The sequence below is a fragment of the Brachyhypopomus gauderio genome, chromosome 4, assembly GCF_052324685.1.
Source record: "Brachyhypopomus gauderio isolate BG-103 chromosome 4, BGAUD_0.2, whole genome shotgun sequence".
NCBI lineage: Eukaryota > Metazoa > Chordata > Actinopteri > Gymnotiformes > Hypopomidae > Brachyhypopomus > Brachyhypopomus gauderio.
Genome location: NC_135214.1, coordinates 1703288 through 1725327, shown reverse-complemented (window position 1 = coordinate 1725327; position 22040 = coordinate 1703288). Strand labels below are relative to the sequence as shown.

The following is a 22040-nucleotide window of genomic DNA, read 5'->3' as shown; positions in this document are numbered from 1 at the left end:
TCTCTGTAGCGTGATTCCAGTCACAGTATCCCTTATGAGTGGAAGTTGAGTCAGTAGCACGGGCACCGCTGAACTTTCTGCACGGATAACAGAAGGCTGCATCAGCGTGGACGCTGTACTCTAGCCATTCTCGATTATGGTACCACGAAGCTACAAAAGAGCGATTCTTACCCTGAAAAAGACGGACGGGGTACTGATGCAGGGCGACCTGGTTGGGTTTTTCGACCCCAAGATCGTTGGGGACTTGCTGTAAATGTCCAGAATTGTCCAAGCTGGATTCTTTACCGGTGATATTGCCTCCGCCTTGAACTTCAGGATTAGCATGACTGGAATTAGCATGTTCACTCCTGTCGAAGTCAAGCACATTTTCTTCAGCTTTAGTTTTTCCTTCGGCTCCTCGGGTAGTGACTGAAGATGGTACTTGAAACCATTTTCTTATATCCATTAGGCTGAAGCTTAAAATGCTAACCTAGCTAGGTTAACTCTCCGGATAAAAAAGTAGAGGCGTCTGCAATATTGTTATATAAGCAAGACCGTTGGAGACCGTTCGTTAGAGGCTCGCTTTTTTATTTTTGCCTGTTTCAGAACATACATGAAAATTTAATGTTCGTTTAAATAAAACAGTAAAATATTACTAGATTAATATGTGTGATTTATTCAAACATAAATTATTTTATATATGAACAAAAATGTTGGGGGGGGGGGGGGGGGGGGGCACGACATTGTAATTGGACGGGCAGTGCCCCCCAATGCCCGCCCTTAGCCACGGCCCTGACTCTACACTGCTTCACTATAATAAACTATTAATTACATTTTATTCAGTAATACTGTTATCATTAATGAAACTGCAAAATATTGACCAAACACATTAATCCTCAGCTTAGAGACGTCACCATAATGTCTGGAGTGAGTAATGGTGAGATAAATGAAGAGGAGGGTTGTACTCTGATCCTGCAGTGGGTAGAGGAGCTGAGATACACACAACAAACGAGTCAACAACCCATGAAGGTGAAGGACTGATGGAAAGACTGAGTGTCTTTCAAGTTATTTTACTTCTGTCTTATTCCTTTTTGTACTTTCTTTTTCACTCAAAAGTAAAACCTGATGTGTATCAACAGGTACCAGGAAAACTAAAGGCTGGTGCAGATCCACAAGCATCCGAAAGATCAGATATGCAACAGAAATGTGCAGATGAGCAACACAGATTAAATGATGGAAAAAGAATCCTCTCTGATTGGATAAGGGAATTTAAAAGAGGTTCCCAGGTAAAACAATAATGCAATAGTAATATTGTTTTCCTATTATACAAATATGTTAAACTGGCAGTTTAAGATTTTCACAATAAAATGCATAAAATAATCCTACATAAATATATGTAAACTACATTTTAAGCGAGTGTTTATTTAGTTGTTTTACTTTCTCTAGGACATGGGTTAAAGTTCTCCGTCACTACGACGGATTACCGTCATTTGATTTTTTTGGGGAAAAAATCCGTCAAATCATAATAAACAACTTACGCGCGTGATATCTGTTTTGTGGCCGAAATATGATTCTCACTGGCACTCATCAGCTCTGGATAGATGACGGCGGTGTCATTTGATCGACTTGCGGTTCATTCCGCCTTCAGATTTGCGGATGTTACATAGAAAAGTTTTTACCCCCCTCCTGCCTGGCGTGACCGTAGCTCGCGACTCTGTACACCTGCGCGAACGGCGGAGGCTACTTGCTGCGTCACATTCTTTTTGCAGTGTAGTCCGAAGCAATATGTGGTAGTATAAAGAAACACCCCTCAAAAACAGGGGAATGAACATTTACCTGACCAATTGTAATGTTGCATTAGTGCTGGAATTACATACTTTACAGGCATGAAAATCTGTCACCTTTCGGCGAAATTCGCCGTTTTGAAGTTGAAAAGGGTGACCTATGTGAATCGTGTAGATCCGATGAGTTTTTTGTTTGGGGGGGGGGGGGGGGGGGGGTCGGGAGATTATATGTATATATTTTAATTATCATATTGACTTAATAAGCAAACAGAGCACTTCCGAAATCGGCAATTTCAATGACACAGTGGCCAGCAGCTTCCGCCCAGAACCTTCATAGAGGCCAAATAGCGTTTCAATCATACGAACGTTCATTCATGTTATTAATTTACTGCTAAGCGGGACGAGAAGCAGGACCTAGTGCTACACCGCGGACAAGGCAGAAGAGCGAACATTTACCACTACATTTACCAGATCGTACATTTACCACTACATTTACCAGATCGTATATTTAACACTACATTTACCAGTGGATTTAATTGGGTTATGGTTTCAATCGTTTTCATATTTTGCGGTAAAACAAAGTTACTGCCGTTCGCTACAGCGTTGAACACAGTCAGAGCCACAAGCTCTTGTGATAAATAGGTAGATAGATAGACCTACTAAGTTCACGTCAACCCCGTGTAGTTAACGGAGACATAAAATAAACAAGATTTTTTTTCTAGTGTGTCTGTAGTTGTGTGAGGGGGATGGATATATATGTTTATTATTCAGAGTTAATTTCATAGTTAAAATTAATAGTTAAAATGTATGGGTAAAATGTGGTGATGCAATATGTTATACGTTATATTATACAAGTTCCGTAGCACTGTACTGCAGTTTGGTTCATTTTAGTTCCGATGGGCTGACTTCCCAGTGGGGGGGACTAATGAAGGGACACCTGAGGGGCTGACCTTGTGCTCGCACGAGAGGAGTGTGTGTACGTAGTTGCGCTACGAGTTTTTCCCAGTACTGAGCTGTTCGGCTGGAAATAAAGAGAAATTCCTTTATTTGTAACCCGACTATTTTTCCTTCCCACACCTCAGAAAAGAGACTGGAATAAGTCAATTCACGTTATAGGGTTGGGTGAGGGATGGGTGAGGATAACATTCGCACCAGGGCTGAAAAGGTTGAAGATGAAGTTGTAAACTCTTGTCGTTTGAGTCTACCCTGTGCTTTAGCCCATGTTAGAAAATAAAAACACGAGAACCCTGGTATATTTTACACTCATTTGGTTCCATACATTGAATCCATTGACAAGACAGTCAAAAAAAATTTTTTTTAATGGATTTTACTATATTTTACGGAGACCGTAAGGTGACATCATGTAAAAAAAAACGCGTGGCCACGACTTATTAACGCGTGGGAACGAGATACTATTGTCGCCTTTCACGCGGCAACAAAGTTTATTTTTTCACAGCAAAGCAAGCAGATCCCAGGGATGTTTGTGAACTGACTGCCCAAGGAAGGTAAACCTGGCTTTATATAATGTAATACTTAATTATCTTGTTCGCACGCATTAATTATCTCGTTCGCACGTGTCAGTAAGTCGTGGCCACGCGTTATTATATTTTTTACATGATGTCACCTTACGGGCTCCGTAATATTTGGTATCACCTGTCGCTGTACCCCCGTACACCAGCAACCACCCGTCAAGTATAAAGGCTTAAACCAGGCTTAACATGGATGGTGTTGTTCTGTTTGTATTTAAAAGCTCTATCCAGTGGTGTTAATTTTTTTGTAACATACCTACTTAAAGCAGGTAATCTTACGGCTTATGTTTTTGCGATGGTGAATCTGATAAAAACAAGAGAGCTTCATACCTCTCACCAGGATTCACTAAATTTGACTTGATCTTTAAATAATTTTCTGGAAGAGGACCCCCAGATAACTCCCATTAAATACACATTTATGTACATTTATTGCTCAGGTGTTCATTCTCTCTTCTCTCCTTACACAGGCTGTTTAGATAAATATACTATAAATGTGTTTATTGTGTAGAATTAGGCAAAAGAGGCCGTGTCCCAACTACACCACATTTTCAGTAATTGCTGGCATTGTCTTTTGCCAGGAAAAAATTTTCAGTCAAATGAAAATTTCTTGCTTTAACCCATGCTCTAGGACTTGAATAGGCTGCTTTTCACAGCCGAGCAACAAGCTGTGATTAAAGATCTGGTTAAGCAGTGGAAGAAAGGACAGCTGACCAACATGCTGCCGGTCATGGATTTGATCATAAGAAACATCATGTTGAAAGACAAGTCAGAGGTACAGACCGTCACGTGGGCCTAGAGGAATGTTCACTGTGAGGAACCAGATAACACATCTGTACAGAAGTATGATGCTGCTGTTGACATGACTTCTCTTTATCTCTCCAGGAGTCCCTCCTTAAACTGTGGTTTAAGACTGAACAGAGGTTTAAAAAAGGAGGTACGATTACAAGAAGTATTGTTGTATTTATGTGAGGTATTCAAAACTAATTTGTGTATGCAGAAGTCTTAAATGCTGAAGTTTGAACCAGTGCTTTGAAAGCAACATGGAGTTCACAATTTTAGAATATTTTCTTTGACTTTGTGTAAAATGATGTCATTTCCTTTCCAGGTGACATGCATGTCCCAGCTCCAGGTCAGTTCCTGCTCTATGACAGACATCTGTGTATTCTGATAAGACTGATGTTAAAAACAAATATGAACAAACAAATATTCTTTATTTTTCAGCATGGAAATGGATTATGAAGTCATCAGGTATGACATCAGGCTATATCACAAAGCACACAAATTATAACTAAATGAGAACATCTGAATTTCATTAACATTCAAATGACCACTTCCTGGTTTGGGTCTTCTGTATTTATTCTTAAATGCTAGTGCCTCAGTGCAACACATAGCGCACTGCTGAGCGTGGAGGCAGACACAAATGCTGAGGAGAGCGAGATTTATTAAAGGGAATACCAAACTCACGGTCATTTAAGCAGGCAGGGGTCGTAACAGGAAGGCAGTCCGAATACGAAAGGTAGATAGGCATGACAAACACGGAACAACAAGGGAAACAAGGCAGGGTAACACAGAACAGGCGAGAACAAAACTCACAAACTGAACCAACCGAACAAAATAACCAACAAAGAACTAGGGAAACACAGGGATTATAAACACACAAAACTAACAAGGCACAGGTGGAAACACTGATGACATGGGCATGACGGACAGATGGAAACCATGACAACAGATAACAAGGCGGGATCGATAGGCAAGGAAAAACACAGGCACGTGGAACAGGGGACCGGAGTGATAGCTAGAAGGGGGGGGGGGGGCGGAGCCCTATGTGACACTCAGTCACACAGGTCCTAACACTATCCTGTGCTGTTGTCATCTTAGTTTTTTTTTTTTGTTTGTTTGTTTGTTTTTTTCTAGATCAAGTCATTCTAGATCCAAGCACGGCAAACCCAACTCTGGTGCTGTCTCAGGATGGGCGTTCTGTGAGAACCAAGACCCATGAAGAGTCTGATCCATGGCTGTCACACCTAAGAAAACATCATCAGTATGATGCTTGGCCATGTGTCCAAGCCAAGAAGGGCTACATCACAGGCAGACATTACTGGGAGGTGGATGTAACTGGGAAATGTGAGTGGAGGTTGGGTGTAGTGCAGGAGTCAGCTCCACGATGTGGCTTCATTAATATGAACACAACAGCAGGGTACTGGACTCTGCGTCTGCAGCTCGGATCTCTGATGGCTCTGACTGATCCAGTCACCAAACTCAATCAGGCCACGCCCTCTAAGATAGGAGTGTTTCTAGATATAAAAGAAGGCCAGCTTTCATTCTACGACACAGAGAAAAGAAAAATTATTTTCACATTCAAAACAGACTTCAGTAAGTGTGGGAGAATCTACCCTGTGTTTGGTACAGAGGAGACTAACAGATCACTGAAGATCATATAAGTCTGAGTTTCATGTTTCACCATCATTTTCGTTACAACAATACAACACCATTCTAGCCTTGGCTATGTAGCTTGTTGATGTATAGTCCAAGTGTCAGTCCTGCCTCCCTCCTGTCAGTCATGTCTTCTGTTTGTCTTTTATTTTGAAATTTCCTAGTTGTGTCTGTCTTTGCTCCCCTGCCTTGTTCTCCGCCCCCTCGTTATAGCTTTCTGCTGTGTCTTGTTGAGTCCCTTGTTTGGTTAGTGTATTTAAGTCTTGTGTTTAATCTCTTGTGTTGTTGGTTATTGTAAGTACCTCTTGTTTGTATGCTATTTGGTATCTTGGTCTTTTGTGTCTGTAATACTAGTCTGTATGTACTCCTTGTATTTTGCATTCTCTATTAGATGTACTTTGTGTGACTTTGGTTTCTCTAGTGAGTTTGCTTGTTGATGTCTTTGCTTTTATTTAGCCTTGTCCACCCAGCTATTTCTGTTAGTGTTGTTTGGTTCATATGTTAGGTGTTTGATTATTCTTGGTGTATGTTCTGTGTGCTGTGTGTGTTTTTTGGTATTAAATCATTGTTCAGTCCGCACTTACGTTCAGCCCTCTCTCCTAGTTGTTACACCAAGGTTATAATAGTTTGATTTTTCATTATAGTTTAGTTAATTTCATTGTGACTTTTTTTCTAATTCAGTTAGTTTTAATTAGTTTTTAGAGCATGTATGCTAGTTTTTATTGGTTTTAATATATTTAAGCCTAGTTTTGGTTTTGTTTTTGTTAGCTCTAGCATTAGTTTTAGTTTTTTCATATTTTGGGTTATGTCAGGTGCAGGATCCCAAAAAAAAAAGTTCAATTAATGTTGAACAACCAATTGTCCACAAAATAGCAGCCTTAAGTGCAAAATGTGTAATACTGCTACTAAAAATTACCAGACTAAGTACAGACATGAACATAATGTAACCCTATTTCGGTTCGAGTAAAAACCTAAACTTTTTGAAGGTAATCGAGTCACACAGTCGTGTTGACATCCAGTCTCAACACATTAACCAGTGCATCCTCCCGCTTGCGGTTTTCCTGCATATTAACTAAAAAGCAGCTATTTGATCACTGGTGAAAACGGTCCATTATGGTTCTCCTTCCCGGTGCTACCTAGCCGGAATGTTGCTTATCTTGGCGGAGCTATTCGGAGAGGCAGATTGTCAAGGTACTGGCAGTTAGCCCCCTTGAGCTTTTCAAATGGACTTTGAGATTCGTGGGGTTTTTCCTCTTGAAAACTATTCCACATGAGGTGCCTTCCCTTGTATACAGCTCCTGCTCGCCATGCTAGCGTGCAAAATTACAACAAAAGTTTGGAGAGAACTGGGATTTTTATGGGATTTTTAAACGGGAGAGTTCAGTTCTGCCAGCTAATGTAAAACTTCTAGTGAAAAATCGATTTTTTTTTTTTTTATCAGTCCACAATACTTTATAAATTGACAAACACAAAAATGAAGGGTATCTTATCCAGTGGCAGCTGGTCAATACGGGGTGCTGGGGTGCCGCCCCCTTAATATTGTTCCGATATTAAAATGAGTTCATTATAAATTGTGATAGTGAGGAAATTATTTAGTCACACTGTGTGTCTAATATAGCCATGTTTGAATTTATTAAAAGAGTAAACTCATAATTGTATTTAATTGCTTACATTGTGCACTTCCTGGTTGGGGCGCCGGTCTAATGGGAGTTAATGTAGATGCGTAAACTTTTGCCAAGCACGTGATGTGAGGCTGCAGTTTTTGTGAGCACAATTATAACCAACATAATTGGTATGTTTCAAATTTTCCACGGGGCGCAGCTCTCTGCGCCCCGGACACTCCCACGCTTGTTGGTAGTGTCAGTCAGTCATCTGCGTTTCGTTAACTCGGTTCACGTTGAATAGCTACAGGTTGAAGCAGCATCTTTTACAAAATGAGAAATTCCGTTTTGATGACTGACTTTAAAACAAATGTAATAGAGAAATTTGCAAGCCAGAAGGAAAGGAGGGCTAAATTCATGTTCAAATAAATAAAGAGCACTAAGACTGCTTTATTTGTTTTTCATTTTTTTGCGCCCCCCTTCAATTTTTTTTGCACCAGCCGCCACTGATCTTATCTATAATTTCAGAACGTTTTAGTCACTTTTCTAAACATTTTAATACAGCTATCGTTTTTTCTTTTAATTACTGTTATTTATTTCAGTTAACGAAAATGTTTTTTCATTATCAGTTTTCGTTTTTTCATTCATTTCGTTAACGATTATAACCTTGATATATGTACCTTTCAAGTACTATTGTAATTGCTCAGATTTTTTTTACTATTTTTATTGTCAAAAACAAATGGCTGAAAATGTATGTCTGTTTGTGATGTTTTATATGTTATGATATTGTCATATGCACAAGTAGAAACAGTGTTTCCCTATCCTTAGTTAGGACTCTAGCTGCAGCATTTTGAACAAGTTATAGCTTCCTTATGGACTGTTTAGAACAACCAATTAGAAGACTATTACAGTAGTCCAATCTCGACGAGACAAAAGCATGAACCGGCTTCTCTGCAACAGCTAATGAAAGTGTCTCAGTTTGGCGATATTACGTAAATGGGAAAAGGCTGCTTTAGTGACATTGCATATGTGTGTCAAATGAAAGATCAGAATCAATAGTAACACCCAAGCTTTTGCAGTAGATTTAGGTGTTAATGAAAACCCATCTAGGGTAAGGGGAATATCAGCCCAATTGCTTCTAGCAGCTTTAGGCCCAAGAATCAGCACCTCAGTCTTATCTGAGTTTAATTGAAGAAAATTAGATGCCATCCAGTTTTTAATGTGCTGGACGCAGTTCTCAATCTTGAGTTGTAGTGATATCATCTGGATTAGAAGATATATACAACTGAGTATCATCTGCATAGCAATGGAAGCTAATACAATGTCTACGAATGATGGTGCCCAGTGGTAGCATATATAATGAGAATAACATGGGGCCCAGTACAGATCCTTGTGGGACACCATATTTTACCTTAGATTGCTCTGAGCATTTGTTATTTACTAGTACAAATTGGTAACGATCTGTCAGGTAGGACCTGAACCAGGAGAGTGCTTGACCTCTTATGCCAATGAGTGTCTCCAGCCTATTAATTAGAATATTATGATCAATGGTGTCAAAAGCAGCACTGAGGTCTAGCAGTATGAGAAAAGAAATGTGTCCTTTATCAGAGGATATTAAGAGATCGTTCAATACTTTAGTCAGTGCCGTTTCAGTGCTGTGATGAGCTCTAAATCCAGACTGAAATAACTCTGACATGTTCTGTCTGTAAGAAGGAAGAGTTGTGTTGAATTTTGGATATGAATGACAGATTAGAAATTGGCCTATAGTTTGAAAGTTCCTAGGGGTTAAGACCAGATTTTTTAATTAGCGGCTTGATGACTGTTAGTTTAAAAGAACTGGGAATATAGCCCAGGCTCAAAGAATAGTTTATTATAGTAAGCAAAGGTTCTACATTGCTATGCAGTAATTCTTTAAGTAGATGGGTTGGTATGTCATCTAGTATGCATGTGGAGGGCTTAGCAGATTCCACCAGTGAAATAAGCTCCTCACGACCAATTGGGGAGAAGGACTCTAATAGGGCATAAGAGCTGACCAGACAGCTGTCAAGGTGCATTTGCATGTTGACAGGCTCTGAGATAGCACTACAAATTTTTTCCCTAATTTTATCAATCTTATCATTAAAGAATTTCATAAAATTGTTACTGCTGCACTCTAGTGGAATTTGTGAATTGATTTGTTCATGATTCCTCATAAGGCTGGAAACAATTTTAAATAGGAGTCCTGAATTGTTTTTATGTTTTTCTATTAGGGCCGATAAGTAGGATTTTGCCTTATGGAGGGTATGTTTATATTCAGTGGCAGAGCTAGACTTTTATCCTTGGGGTGGCCAGAGGGTGGCCAAAGCTATTTTTGGGGGTCCATAGACTATGACAATGTATATTTACGAAAAGCATTCAATTGCAATCAAAATCTGTAAATGTTATACTTTTCATATCAAGTACATCATAAGCACGCAGGAGATCAGATTTGTGTATGAAATTTGCAGTTTTTTAACAATGTGCAAAATGTACAACATGTAAAAGTAAAAACACAGATGTGCTACTTCTGGCATATCTTACAATCCTATTGCATATATCTACTGAACTGGGGTGAGTTTCCCAAAACATTCTTAACACTAAGTAGCTACTTTTCATACGAGGTTACGAAGTAGCCTACTTAGCACTAAGAACATTTTGGGAAAATCACCCCTGATCAGTTTCTGAACGGTGCTTGTAACATTTCACGTGCGACACTTTTTGCTTTCAGCCGGTGTTGTGGGGCATTCCGACAACCCTCGTTTATCCGCATAAAGACGCTACAGATTATATTGTCGATTTATGTTTCTATACATAAATAAGAGCTAGGATTTAATTATCCATCACAGCAAACTGCATTATCTATATCCAAAGCCACACTGGCTCAAGGGTGTAAATTATTTTAAATAAACACTGGCTATACCAGGGTTTTTCAAACTATGGGTCGCGACCCTTGGATGGGTCGCGAGCCAAAAAAAAAGGGTCGCAAAAAAATAAATGTTAATATATTTAATAAATTATTATATTAATGGATTATACTTTCGCGAGTGACCGTAGCGCGCGAACGGCGGAGGCGTTAATACTTGGCGATCGATCGCGATTTAATACTTAAACTCGCCACCCCCCCCCCCCCCCCCCCCCCCCCCCCTCCCCGTCAACAACTTGGCTGGGTCGCGTGAAAAATCATGGACAAAATGTGGGTCACCAGAAAAAAAGTTTGAAAAACACTGGGCTATACCGAAGTTCACCTCTGACCACGACATCGCAGTATTACAGCAGTATTATGACTAAATATCTAGTTAGGACAAAACTAGAGTGCTCAATGAACTAAGTTAAAATCACTGTTACTCCGGAATATCATCTGTAGCGTCTTTATGCGTGTGCAAACGAGGGGACTCGGAATTTGGCACAACACGTTCGTTTGGAAAAGATTTCTCCGTCGTGCCTGCTGCTTGCATGTGTTAAATGAAATTGAGCATTGAGTATTATTACCGATTACAAAACGCAACAGGTTCTCAACAAGATGTGCGATGCGATTACATGTCAGTCATCTGGGGGGGCACTTGGGGTGGCCAATCAGAATTCAGGGGGTCCAGTGCCACCCCGGCCCCTGCTTTGGCTCCGCCTATGCTTATATTCAATAAGGCAGCTTTTCCATGATAGTCTAAACACTTCTAATTTTGAATTTCGCCATTTACGCTCCAGGATCTGCGTGGCTCGTTTGAGACTACGCGTGTGCTCATTGTACCATGGTGCTATGGGGTTGTTAAGCTGTGACGCATCATCTTTGCGAAACGTCACGTCCGGGTCCAAACACTCGCTGCATTGAGTCCCTTAATATGCCGCAGTGCTGTGTGCCCTGCTGTTTTAACAGATCCGAGTCTAAAACAACGACCCTTTTGTCTTTCTACCGCTTTCCTTGCAATGAGAAAGAGAGAAGAAAATGGGTGCAGTTGATAAGGTAAGTTCTATTTCTAAAAAAAATCTTGACAGTGCCTCCGTGGGCGCTAATGCTAGCTAGCTAACCCCACAGAGAAAAAAAAGCCAACTTGCCCCTTTTTGGATTGCTTGATATTCTAGCTATGGGTTTAATACAATGTTTCTTGCCACATACAGATATTTTAGTTCTTGTTTTGTTTTATTTGTTGTCCAGCTAAAGTAAAACTAAAGTAAAGATAGCTCTGGTTAACTTAGCTAGTGGCGCTAACACTAGCTAGATTAGCTAGCTCGTAAAAGGCAACACCAGGATATCTTTTTGGATATCCTTGATATATTGTATGGATACACACACAACGGTTAGCTGATCAGGAGTGTCCGTAAAAATACCAAGCAAAAATACAGCTGATGCTACTGTTGCATCCTATATTTACCTTTTTCAGTATGCATATACATTACTGCTTAGCCCGTTTCCATTAGTTTATTACTGCCGTACACTTACCATACATAATTCTCACATTTTATTGCAATATATATATATACACACACAATTTTATAAGGTCCTTATTTCTTTAGCACTTTGTTAGAGGAACCCAAGTAAGCTGTGACTAATGATTAATGATAATTTTTTCTTCTTTTACAGACGTGAAAACTTCACCCCAAACTGCAACTCCAGGGTGTGTAGTTGGCACTTTCCCAATGGCAAAGCTGCTGGACCTTCGCGATTCGCTTGGAACCAGGGAAAGGCTTTTCATTTTCCTGACCACCCCAGCAATCCCCCTAAGCAGAAGAAGCAGATTGTCCCTTCCAGTGATGATGCAACAGACACAGGACACACAGCTGACATGGCAACCCCACAAACCCCTACTACATCCCAACCAAGTCTTGTCATGCTTGAGGTTGAGAATGACATGCTTAGAGAAGAGAACAAAAAATTGAAAGAACAGTTGGAGAAACAAAAGCAAACCTTTTCTTTCAGTCAGATTTCCTCCCATCCTAACAAAGTCCAATACTACACTGGATTACCTGATGCTGCCACAGTATTTTTTTTGGAAGCACTTCTTTCTAGATTTGAGCTACAGTATCATTCTGATTGGACTGTCCAAATTATGCCCCTTATTGATCAGTTACTCCTTACTTTGATGAAGCTTAAATTGAATTGTGGCCATGTAGACCTTGCAACAAGGTTTAATTGTAGCACAGCAACTGTAACTAACATCTTTACCACCATCATCTGTGCTCTGTATGATATTTTGTATGTCGGTCTACTTGAAAACATCCCCTCCACGGCCAAGAATCAGACTTCGCTGCCAGACTGCTTCCGACCTTTTCCTAACTGTAGAATAGTCCTTGACTGCACAGAGGTTGCTGTCTCCAACACAGAGAGGCTTGACACACAGTGTCATTTGTACAGCCACTACAAAGGACGGACCACGCTAAAGGCTCTAATTGGTGTGGCTCCCAATGGTGTGATTACTTTTGCCAGTAACCTGTACGGTGGGAGCGCCTCAGACAAGTCAATAACAGCTGACAGTGGACTTCTCCAACATCTACAAGCAGGTGATCTGGTTATTGCAGACAAGGGCTTCACAATTCGGGACATTTTGCCAGAGGGAGTTCTTCTTAACACCCCGTCTTTCTTGCTCAACGGACAGTTTACACAGGAGGAAGTAAACAATAACAGACTTATCTCCTGTGCAAGGATACATGTGGAGCGGTCTATTCAGAGGCTGAAACTGTTTTGCATTTTGGACCACATCCCTTACCAGTACAGGAAAAATGTTAACAAGATACTGAAAGTATGTGTGTGTCTTACAAATTTGCAAACCCCAATTCTCCGTGAAATTCAATGAAATATCTGATGTATGTAAATCAGTTAGCAGGACAGTGGCAAATTAAAACATGTTTACAATTATTGTGACTGAAGAATGATTTACACAACTTTGCAGAAAACCTTTATTAAAAAAGTAAAACCAGATTAAAATGTTTGTCTTTTTTACATTCAGGTAAATGTACATTCAGATGTAGGTTGCCTTGGATCTGATGCCAATAGTGGTGAGTTTGTTTTAGTTTGAGGGAACTTGTCTCTTCATCCAGCTCTAGAAAAAAGTCTCTCTTACTCTCTGCTGCCTGCTGGACAGTCTTAGTTCTGGCGGACCATGGGCATTTCACCTCAATGATGCAGTCATCAGACACTGTCCCATCTGGAGATCCACCAAGTAGACCACTGTCAGACAGGAACAATCCCCTCTCCTGGATCACCACACCAGCGTCCGCTGTGTACTGCTGCTTTGCCCGCGACTCATGTAGGATTCCCCAATCACATGCCTTTAATAAAAACACAGTCACTTACTCTTAGATACACATAACTTAAGTTGAAATATTCATGAAGACCCACAACTTACTTTAGATCCTTCTTTGAGGTTGTACTGGCCAAGCAGTGTTTTGAATAAGGAAGGGGGGTAAGATTTCCAGGTTTGGAAACCGCAACTTAAAACTGCATAGCGTTAAGCTAATAAACCATGCAACATTGACATCAATTGCAAATTATTTACTAACCTCGTGATGTGGATGGGGCCATCTCAGATACTCTCTTGGCTGCAATTTCGTCCGTTTTCGGTGTCTTCGCCCTTTTCCACACGCATTCTACATCGGTGCGGGACACGTTTTTCTCCACCCAAATCAACAAGGCTGCCATATGATGGCACTTGTCTTTACCGATTGGGCAAACGCAGCTGCTGTACCTCACTGCCTGACCCTCAACGTGTACCTGTATTAAACGTTATTTGACCCATACTCACTTCAGTCACCACACCTCAACCTCAATTCACCTCAACTCACCTCAACCTCGTAAATCGTCTTTTTCATGGACGCCTGGACTCTACCCCTAAATATACCACCTGGGAGAACAGATACACTTAGTACTCTATTGGAGTTGAAAGAGTTTAGACCTTTTTTAACCCTCAATGGTGCCTCACTAAAGAACGAAGTTATCGTAAACAGGTTTACAGGCTCCGCCATCCTTGTTTGTTTGGACCCGGAAGCGGCTGAAACGTCACGCGTGTCGTCACACTTAACAAGCGGATTCTTCTCTGACTCTCTTATATCGTAATGACGCATGTCTAGAGCTGTACGAAGGGAAGTCTCGACGTGCTCGGTGAAACGCTCTAGTCCTTCCGGAGCTACAGGTGGATCAATGTGTGTCAGACCCTGTAAAATATCAGTATCAGTGTGCGCTATGCTGCTGGGTGTTACAGTTCGCTTAATGTGGTAGCAGGGCGGCCGATGAATATCGTCGTTCAAACGCAACTCGTATGTTATGAGACTGATCAGAAACGGCCTCACTCTGAGGGAGAATTACTAAACTGGATATGTTAATGCCAAAGACCAAGTCTAAACTATGCTGAAGAGTAGTGATGGGCAAAACAGTTCTTTTAGATGAACTGAATCATTAAAATCAGTTCACTAAAAAGATTTGTTCAAAAGATTCGTTCAGTGACGAGTGTAAATTGTTGGCCGGGGGGGTGTAAAATGCATTATATTATATCGCGATCGATCACCAGTGGTTGGCGCCAGAGCGAACTAGTAACTCATTGAATCATAAATGTGGATCAGAGGTAAATTAGATTTTTTTCGGCGTGAGAAATCGGATGTGTGGCGTGTGAAGACAGTCAAATTATCCAGCCTTATAAAGTATCCAGCCTTAACTGATACACGGCTGAATGTTTCAGTTTAGTTCACGGCCTCATGGACCAGGAGACGAGAGTGTTGTAGAACATTTATAAATAAAAAATTTGCAACTAAATGTCAGGTTTATTATAGGAAATATAAATTACATTACAAATACAGTAATCCCTCCTTTATCGCATTCTGGAGATTCCAGAACTACCCGCAATAACCGAAAATAGAAACGGTATATTTATTTAAGTAAATACACTATATTAAGGCTTTATAAACCCTCCCCACACCTTTACATAAACTTGTCCCATTCACTTAATAACCATTCCCACACTGTTCTGTGCATGTTTGCTTGTCCAGTGAGCAACGAGTCGTGTTGTATACAATCTCATGTAGGCGAGTAGCATCTCAGGCAAGTGATGCTGTTTCTCGTTTCAGAGAGTAAATATGCACTATTTACTGTCATTCGTACTATTTTATTATTTATAACACTCCTTGTTAATTGTTAGAATTAAAACTTTTTGTGTTGATTTTGTCATTTAAAAAATCATAATATATATATATATATTCCGCCGATCGAATTCCGCAGACAACCGGCAAAAAAATGAAGACCCGCGAATTATTTTTCCCATTAATATCTTATAAAAACCCGTGAAAGAGTGAATTCACAAAAGCTGAAGTGCAAAGTGTCACAGGATCACTGTAACATAATACAAAAAATAAGTATGAACTAACCTACAACTGAGTGCAAAATAAATATTAAATTAAGAGCAACATTAAGATAAAAACTGTACATTCAGATGAAAATATCAACTTAAATGTGCAATCAAAAAGAAAATGTGAGTGAGTGGCAGCGCAAACGTGAATCACCTCCTTAGCAACAGTTCTCTGGGTGACAGTACGTTCAGTGAACGAATCAGAGAATGAACGAGAGCTTTCAGTTCATGAACGAATCAGAGAGTTAACGAGAGCCCTCGGTACAGTGAACGAATCACTGAACGAATCACTGAGCATGTGCTGTTCCCTCACAATGAATGTCTCCACCTCCAGATTCGCGGGTGCTTAGGTGATTCACAGACCACACTGCAGTTCCCCTGCCGGCCTGCACGGTCGCTGCTGAGCTCAATTACTGAACTGAAAAAGGAACGAATCAGCTGAGGAAGTGATTCGATTCAGTTCGTTCACTCAAATGTTTCGTTCATTTGAACGAATCGTTCGCGAACGACACAACACTAAGCCAGAGGGAGAAGCTTCGTTTAGGGCCATATAGTCGTCTGGTCGGGTCAAGGTTTCCGTCAAGCAAAGCATGCATAGATTATGATCGGTAATCATTTCATTAACAAGCAATGCTTTAGATTACAGGGATCTAATACTCAGCAGTCTTAATTTCAGGATTAAACTACTCTCTGAGTCTGCATACGAACTAAAGTCTGTACAGTAAAGTGAGGGGAGCAGGGATCAAGATCAAGAGTCGCACTCAAGTTTAAATTTAAGCTTTAACATTAAATATAATTTCTGCAGTGTCTATGGTAAATGGGTAAAACCAAACCGATCACTGATTTACATTCATGACTAACTACGGGTTGTTACCAGAGGCCGTATCTCTCTGGTTGTTACACGTGCATTTAAAGCTGTCAAGGAGCAGCTTTGCCATCTAAGAATTGTATTCAGATCTAATAGTCTATTCACAATGTTCGCTAACATTAAAATGTTAACGTACTGCATACTCCGCCTTCCTGCAGGCTGAGACATACTTGGGCCTGCTTGCCACACACCTTCATGCGTATGTTATTTCGTGTTATAGGAGAGATGTTTCCATGTGATATGTGCAATGGCGTGCACACATAGACATCAGGTGGTGCTAAAGCACCACCAACTCTGCCCTTTATCAACGAAAGTGCCCTTTTGAAACTTCGGGGTTTTTTTTTTTTTTTTTTTATCATTTTACTGAGGTCGGTTTGAAATGATCTTTTGAAAACCTGAGCGATTAAAAACAATGCGCCACGACCTCGCACACACTCGACCTCTCTCTTCCTTTGTCACACCAGATACGCACCTAATAAACTAGTCGCTCTAGCCCAAATCAATGATAGATAACGTGAGGACGACCACATACAAATAATTAAGGTAGAGTTTGCAAATCTATGTGTTAAGCTGAACGTACTGTTGTATAGGTTTTGTTAGGCAACATAAATTAACACATTCATTTGTGAAAGAAGAAACGGGAAGTTCCCCATTACCTGTGAAAAATGCCCATCTGCATTCATGTAATGAAAACACTCAGTAGCCTTTAACTCCTTCTCCTAATTTTTGGTCTTTTTACTGTCTTAATTGTAGGCCTATATTGATTTAAATTGGAAAATATATGCAACAAGGCCTGCAGACAGTGGAGGGTAAACAGAAGTTAACTGAAGGACATGACTGCATATAGTTAATATTGGATATGAATTATATCAGTTGGCTGCGTGACTTTTTCCCATTGAAAACTCACGTTTAGAGAATGTTACAAATAAAAGTCAAATTTCATTCAACGTGTGCTTGTAGTTTTTTTTATTTGCGCTAAAATGTGCCCCCCCCCCCCCCCCCCCCCGAGCACCTGCCCCCCAAAATGTCTGTGCACGCCACTGGATACGTGTTATAGGAGAGATGATTATTCTGCAGCCGTGACGCAGCTTCGTGCCGCCTGAGGTGAAGGATGGTTCAAAGGAAATCAGTCGGCTCCAAGGTAGTAATTCACCAGTTCTAATTGGCAGAGCCTAGGAACAGGTATTTTACCTCACTACATTTATTTAAACCTCAGGGTTGTTACGACTTCGTCCCGGTAGGACAGAAGCCCAATATAACCCCCCCCCCCCCCCCATCCAAAAGACTCCCATTTCTACGTCTCTCAGACTACTCACAATACACCCCCCCCCCCACACACACACACACCACCACCACCACCACCACCATGTCTAAGACACACAGAACAGTCAAGCCATTTTGTACACATGATTCCAAGCAGCAGTCAGAAAGTCGGTATAAACTGGTCAAAAAGGGCTGAAGACACAGCACAACAGAATCAACTGATCAAAAGCACAAAATGAAATGAACTGAAACCCCAACACGTGTCACCGCGGGAGCAGCACTCTCGGCACTGCTGATATGCTGATAAACGCGTCCACAATCCCATCCAGCAGTGCTGGTGGATGATGTCATCATGGTCTTTAAAGATGAGATCATCAGTGGAATGCGGATGTTGGAACCAGGACAGACACATAACAGAGTTTCAGCTGCTCAACATTATTCAGCATGTAGCTACCTGAAAAAAAGCACTTGAACAGTGTTGATACGTGGACAGTGCTTAGCAGACTGGAACACATTCAGCTCCAAAAGCCAAAGTACTGTATAGCTGAATCACACATACAGTACTATTACCATACGTGACGCCGTCAGCAAAAAAAAACGAAAATCAGCAAACTCAAAGACTGGCCACTAGAGGGGAGTGTTGGATCATTCACTCATTCACTTTCTTTCTGACCTAAAACAACACAGTTACCGTTACTAAACTCTGGGACTCTCTACCAGACAACCTTCAGGGTTTTTGGTGATTGAAATACATTAGAGAAGACAAACCTTTTTATTCTGTGAGGACTTCAATTACATTGCTATTATTTTATCTGCACTCAGCTTTGTTTAAGCTTTTACTAAATTTCTATTTTGCTTTTAAAATAGTATATTTTATTTGTAATTATATAATATTTTGTTTGCTGTATTTTTTATATTATATGTACTTTTTATTTGATCTTTTGTCATTTCTCTAAAGCATGTTTAGAACCCGTCAACCTGGCATTGCATTGATCTAAAATCACCACCTTTCATTTGAGTTCTGTTGGTGCTGATGTGTGGTTCTGTCAGGATGCACCGTATTGTGTGTGTGCCAATGGAAAAGAAATTCCTCAGTACTTGTTAGCATGACTTAAAGCAATGTTATTTCCCTCTGATGCAATTTGTGGTGTATTTTCTAGGTTCAGCCTATCGGTTGGTTTGTGTTGTTTCACTGTAACTGTATAGCTAGCAGTGTGGGAATGGCCACTGTAATGGCCATAAGTGGGCTAATGGGCACGGGCCCAGAGTGGGCTAAACTATTGTGTGCCCTCATGAGGTTATCAGTGGGCAAGCCCTATGGTGCACTGCCCACATTTTACCTGTAATGGCCATAAGTGGGCTAATGGGCACGGGCCCAGAGTGGGCTAAACTATTGTGTGCCCTCATGAGGTTATCAGTGGGCAAGCCCTATGGTGCACTGCCCACATTTTACCTGCAATGGCCATAAGTGGGCTAATGGGCACAGGCCCAGAGTGGGCTAAACTATTGTGTGCCATCATGAGGTTATCAGTGGGCAAGCCCTATCCCTCACTGCCCAAAGGAAACCCAAAATGGGCCCAAATGGGATTGTTTGCTGGGTAACGGGATAATATAATTAATTACTTTTCCTGTCGTTACAACGCCGTTGACTTTACTGATCATTAAAAGCGGTGCGTTACTATATATTGATATACTAACAGTAATCCGAGCGGACCGCTGCCCAGACTAGTGAGGAGTAACTAGTGTTGCCACCTGTCCCGGTTTTCCCGGGACTGTCCCGGTTTTCACGTCGCTGTCCCGGTTTTCCTGGCCTGTCCTGGTTTGTCCCGGTTTTCCTTTTATTTAATATTCGGTCCCGGCAAAAAAAATCATTTAATGTCCCGGTTTTCACTAGGTTAGTTCAAACGACTATTTAGACTGTTTCTGCACACTTTAAATCTGTCTTTTTTTTCCCCCCCCCCCCCCCCCCAAGTGGCAACCCTAGGAGTAACAGATCTCGATAGGTCACAGTTCTCGGTGTAACACATGTCTTAACAAGTCAGTAAGCGATTGGCTAAGGCAGCGTTATGGTAGCCAATCAGAGCCAGCATTTTTACACGCGCGCCGAAGCACACGACACAAACGGAGAAGAGGCATAAATGGCGAGTCAGGAGCAAGCCGAGGAAAAATGAGCGTTTTCAAGGCGATATAAACATTATTTAAGAAAATACTTGAAGTTCCTGAATGTCTACCAGACTGGGTATTTGATTTATTTAATTAAGAATAGAGGTTTTATTGTTAAGTTTACTTCTGTTGTGAACAAACCAGTTGTCTCAGGTTGAGAGAATTTAATTTTATTTGATAGATGTAAATGCACTTTATATAGTGTAACTGTTTACTTTTTTGGGGGGGATTTGGGATTTTAAAGGATTTTATCCTGCACTGGTCTGTTGATGTGCAATAAATGTCAAAAGTTAAACACCTTTATGATCTATTCATTTCAACTGACTGTGAAAACTGCTTTTTCAAAAAATCCTTATTCATTGGCATATAACTTTTTTTTTACTGTAATGCAAATAGTTTCCCTGGTAACGAGTTACTTTTATTATAGAGTAATTCAGTTACTAACTCAGTTACTTTTTTGAACAAGTAGTGAGTAACTATAACTAATTACTTTTTTAAAATAACGTTCCAAACACTGGAAATAAAGCAGTTACTTCCTACATGTGAAACAGTAATATTACACTTAAACACTTCAGAATCCCCCACCACAGTGCTAAACACACATCCCTCTTTAAGAATCTTCAACAGATGTGAGAAAAACATCACAGACGTGCTCCACAAGACTGTGATAAATGCCCCTTCAGATAATAACAGTATACTGTAGTCTGCAAACATGCTAGGTGAGCTATGTGTATATTTATTACCACAGCAACTAAAATAACTGTTTCAAAAGGATCAATTGTGATCACCCATTCATTCTCATGCATTACTGCAGGAGTTGTCTACTGAATTGTTTGGAAGAAATATAATCTGTAAGCAGTTCCTTCTCTTCCTCCTCCCCAGCAAACTGAGGTTACCATGGCTACCTCTCTACCTGCTGCTTATTGCTTAATCAGATTACTCATTAAGGCTGTACCACCTAGCGTTCAGTGCGGAGAATTGCCACTCTTGTAGTCTGTATACCAAACAGTTATCCAACCTTGTTCTGTGTGTAGTCTTGTGTTTTTATCTCTGGTTTGTTTACAACTCTCCTTTTGCCGGGTGCTATTGTACCCCTTCTCAGTTGACATCTGGCTGTCTGGTTCTGACCCGGCTTTCTTTGGATCCACTTTTAGCCCTCATTAAATTACATTTACCTGCAAATGGATCCATCTTGTGTGCCAGGATCTGATTTGTTACATAATCAGCTTCACATTGGAGAAATCAAGAGAAGACTTGATTGGTGTGTTGAACACCTTCACACCATCAGAATGTTGTTTCCACTGTTGAGTCATTTTAATGGACACTGTATTAATGACTGTTGTATGTGTTTGCATTGCCAGTTGTTGTTGTGGTGGCAATGAAATTAGGAAACTCAAAGAAAAAGTATTGACATACATTCTTAGAACTTAGCAACCGGAAAGAATGAATATCATGATAAAAACTGGTTCCTCCTCTTACAAATTCATACATAAATCATACATTGAATCCTGATGAACAAAATATATAAACGGTGTACTTCATTGAGAGCAAAATAATGTAACAATGGTCAGTGAACATCAAAATCATCAACCCACTCAGGGCTGGGTTCAAAATCACACAGGCTGGCCTAATTTGAATTTTAACACAACTCATAATGAGACTCAGTAGCTAATGTGTATTGCTCCCACACATCTGTATGCACACCTTACAACATCTGAACATGCTCCTGATGAGATGACACATGGGTTCCTGGATGATTTCCTCTCAGAGCTGGATGAGGGCATCTCTGAGCTCCTGGACAGTCTGTAGCATTATTTGACAGATGCATTGACAAATAACGTTCCAAAGGTTCTTAGTTGGGTTTGGGAGAATGAGGGACAGCCAATGGCATCAATGCATTCATCATCCACGAACTTCCCACACATTCTGGCCACATGAAGCCAGACATTGTCCCTCACCAGGAGGAACCCAGGTCCCTCTGCACCAGCATAAGGTCTGACAGTGGCTCTGAGGATTTAATTCCACCAACTAACAGCAGCCAGTGCATCGTAGGCTGTCATTTGGAGGTTTGTGTG

The 22040-nt window shown here is 40.7% G+C and overlaps 2 protein-coding genes and 1 long non-coding RNA gene across 4 annotated transcripts in view; 2 read left to right on the top strand and 1 right to left on the bottom strand.

Moving 5' to 3' along the window:
• Positions 1-22040, top strand: part of LOC143511766 (uncharacterized) — a 44784-nt gene that overhangs the window by 6754 nt on the left and 15990 nt on the right. Inside the window, exons 5-11 of one of the 2 annotated variants that reach the window (XM_077001394.1) lie at positions 880-1008; positions 1119-1265; positions 3921-4064; positions 4175-4226; positions 4398-4421; positions 4514-4540; positions 5207-5755. In XM_077001394.1, coding sequence (XP_076857509.1) covers positions 880-1008; positions 1119-1265; positions 3921-4064; positions 4175-4226; positions 4398-4421; positions 4514-4540; positions 5207-5733 — 1050 coding nt within the window. In that variant the 3' untranslated portion in view covers positions 5734-5755. Of the gene's footprint in view, positions 1-879; positions 1009-1118; positions 1266-3920; positions 4065-4174; positions 4227-4397; positions 4422-4513; positions 4541-5206; positions 6305-22040 lie in introns of those variants that run through there. The other variant, XM_077001393.1, reaches the window with a different exon arrangement.
• Positions 11117-13261, top strand: LOC143511763 (uncharacterized). The gene is made up of 2 exons (XM_077001391.1): positions 11117-11302; positions 11921-13261. Exons 1-2 carry the CDS (start codon positions 11181-11183, stop codon positions 13128-13130), a joined length of 1332 nt encoding a protein of 443 aa, XP_076857506.1. The 5' UTR covers positions 11117-11180; the 3' UTR covers positions 13131-13261.
• Positions 12337-14360, bottom strand: LOC143511764 (uncharacterized). The gene is made up of 2 exons (XR_013130252.1): positions 13837-14360; positions 12337-13605 (listed from the first exon to the last, which is right to left on the bottom strand). It is a non-coding gene; the product is annotated as an uncharacterized LOC143511764 (long non-coding RNA).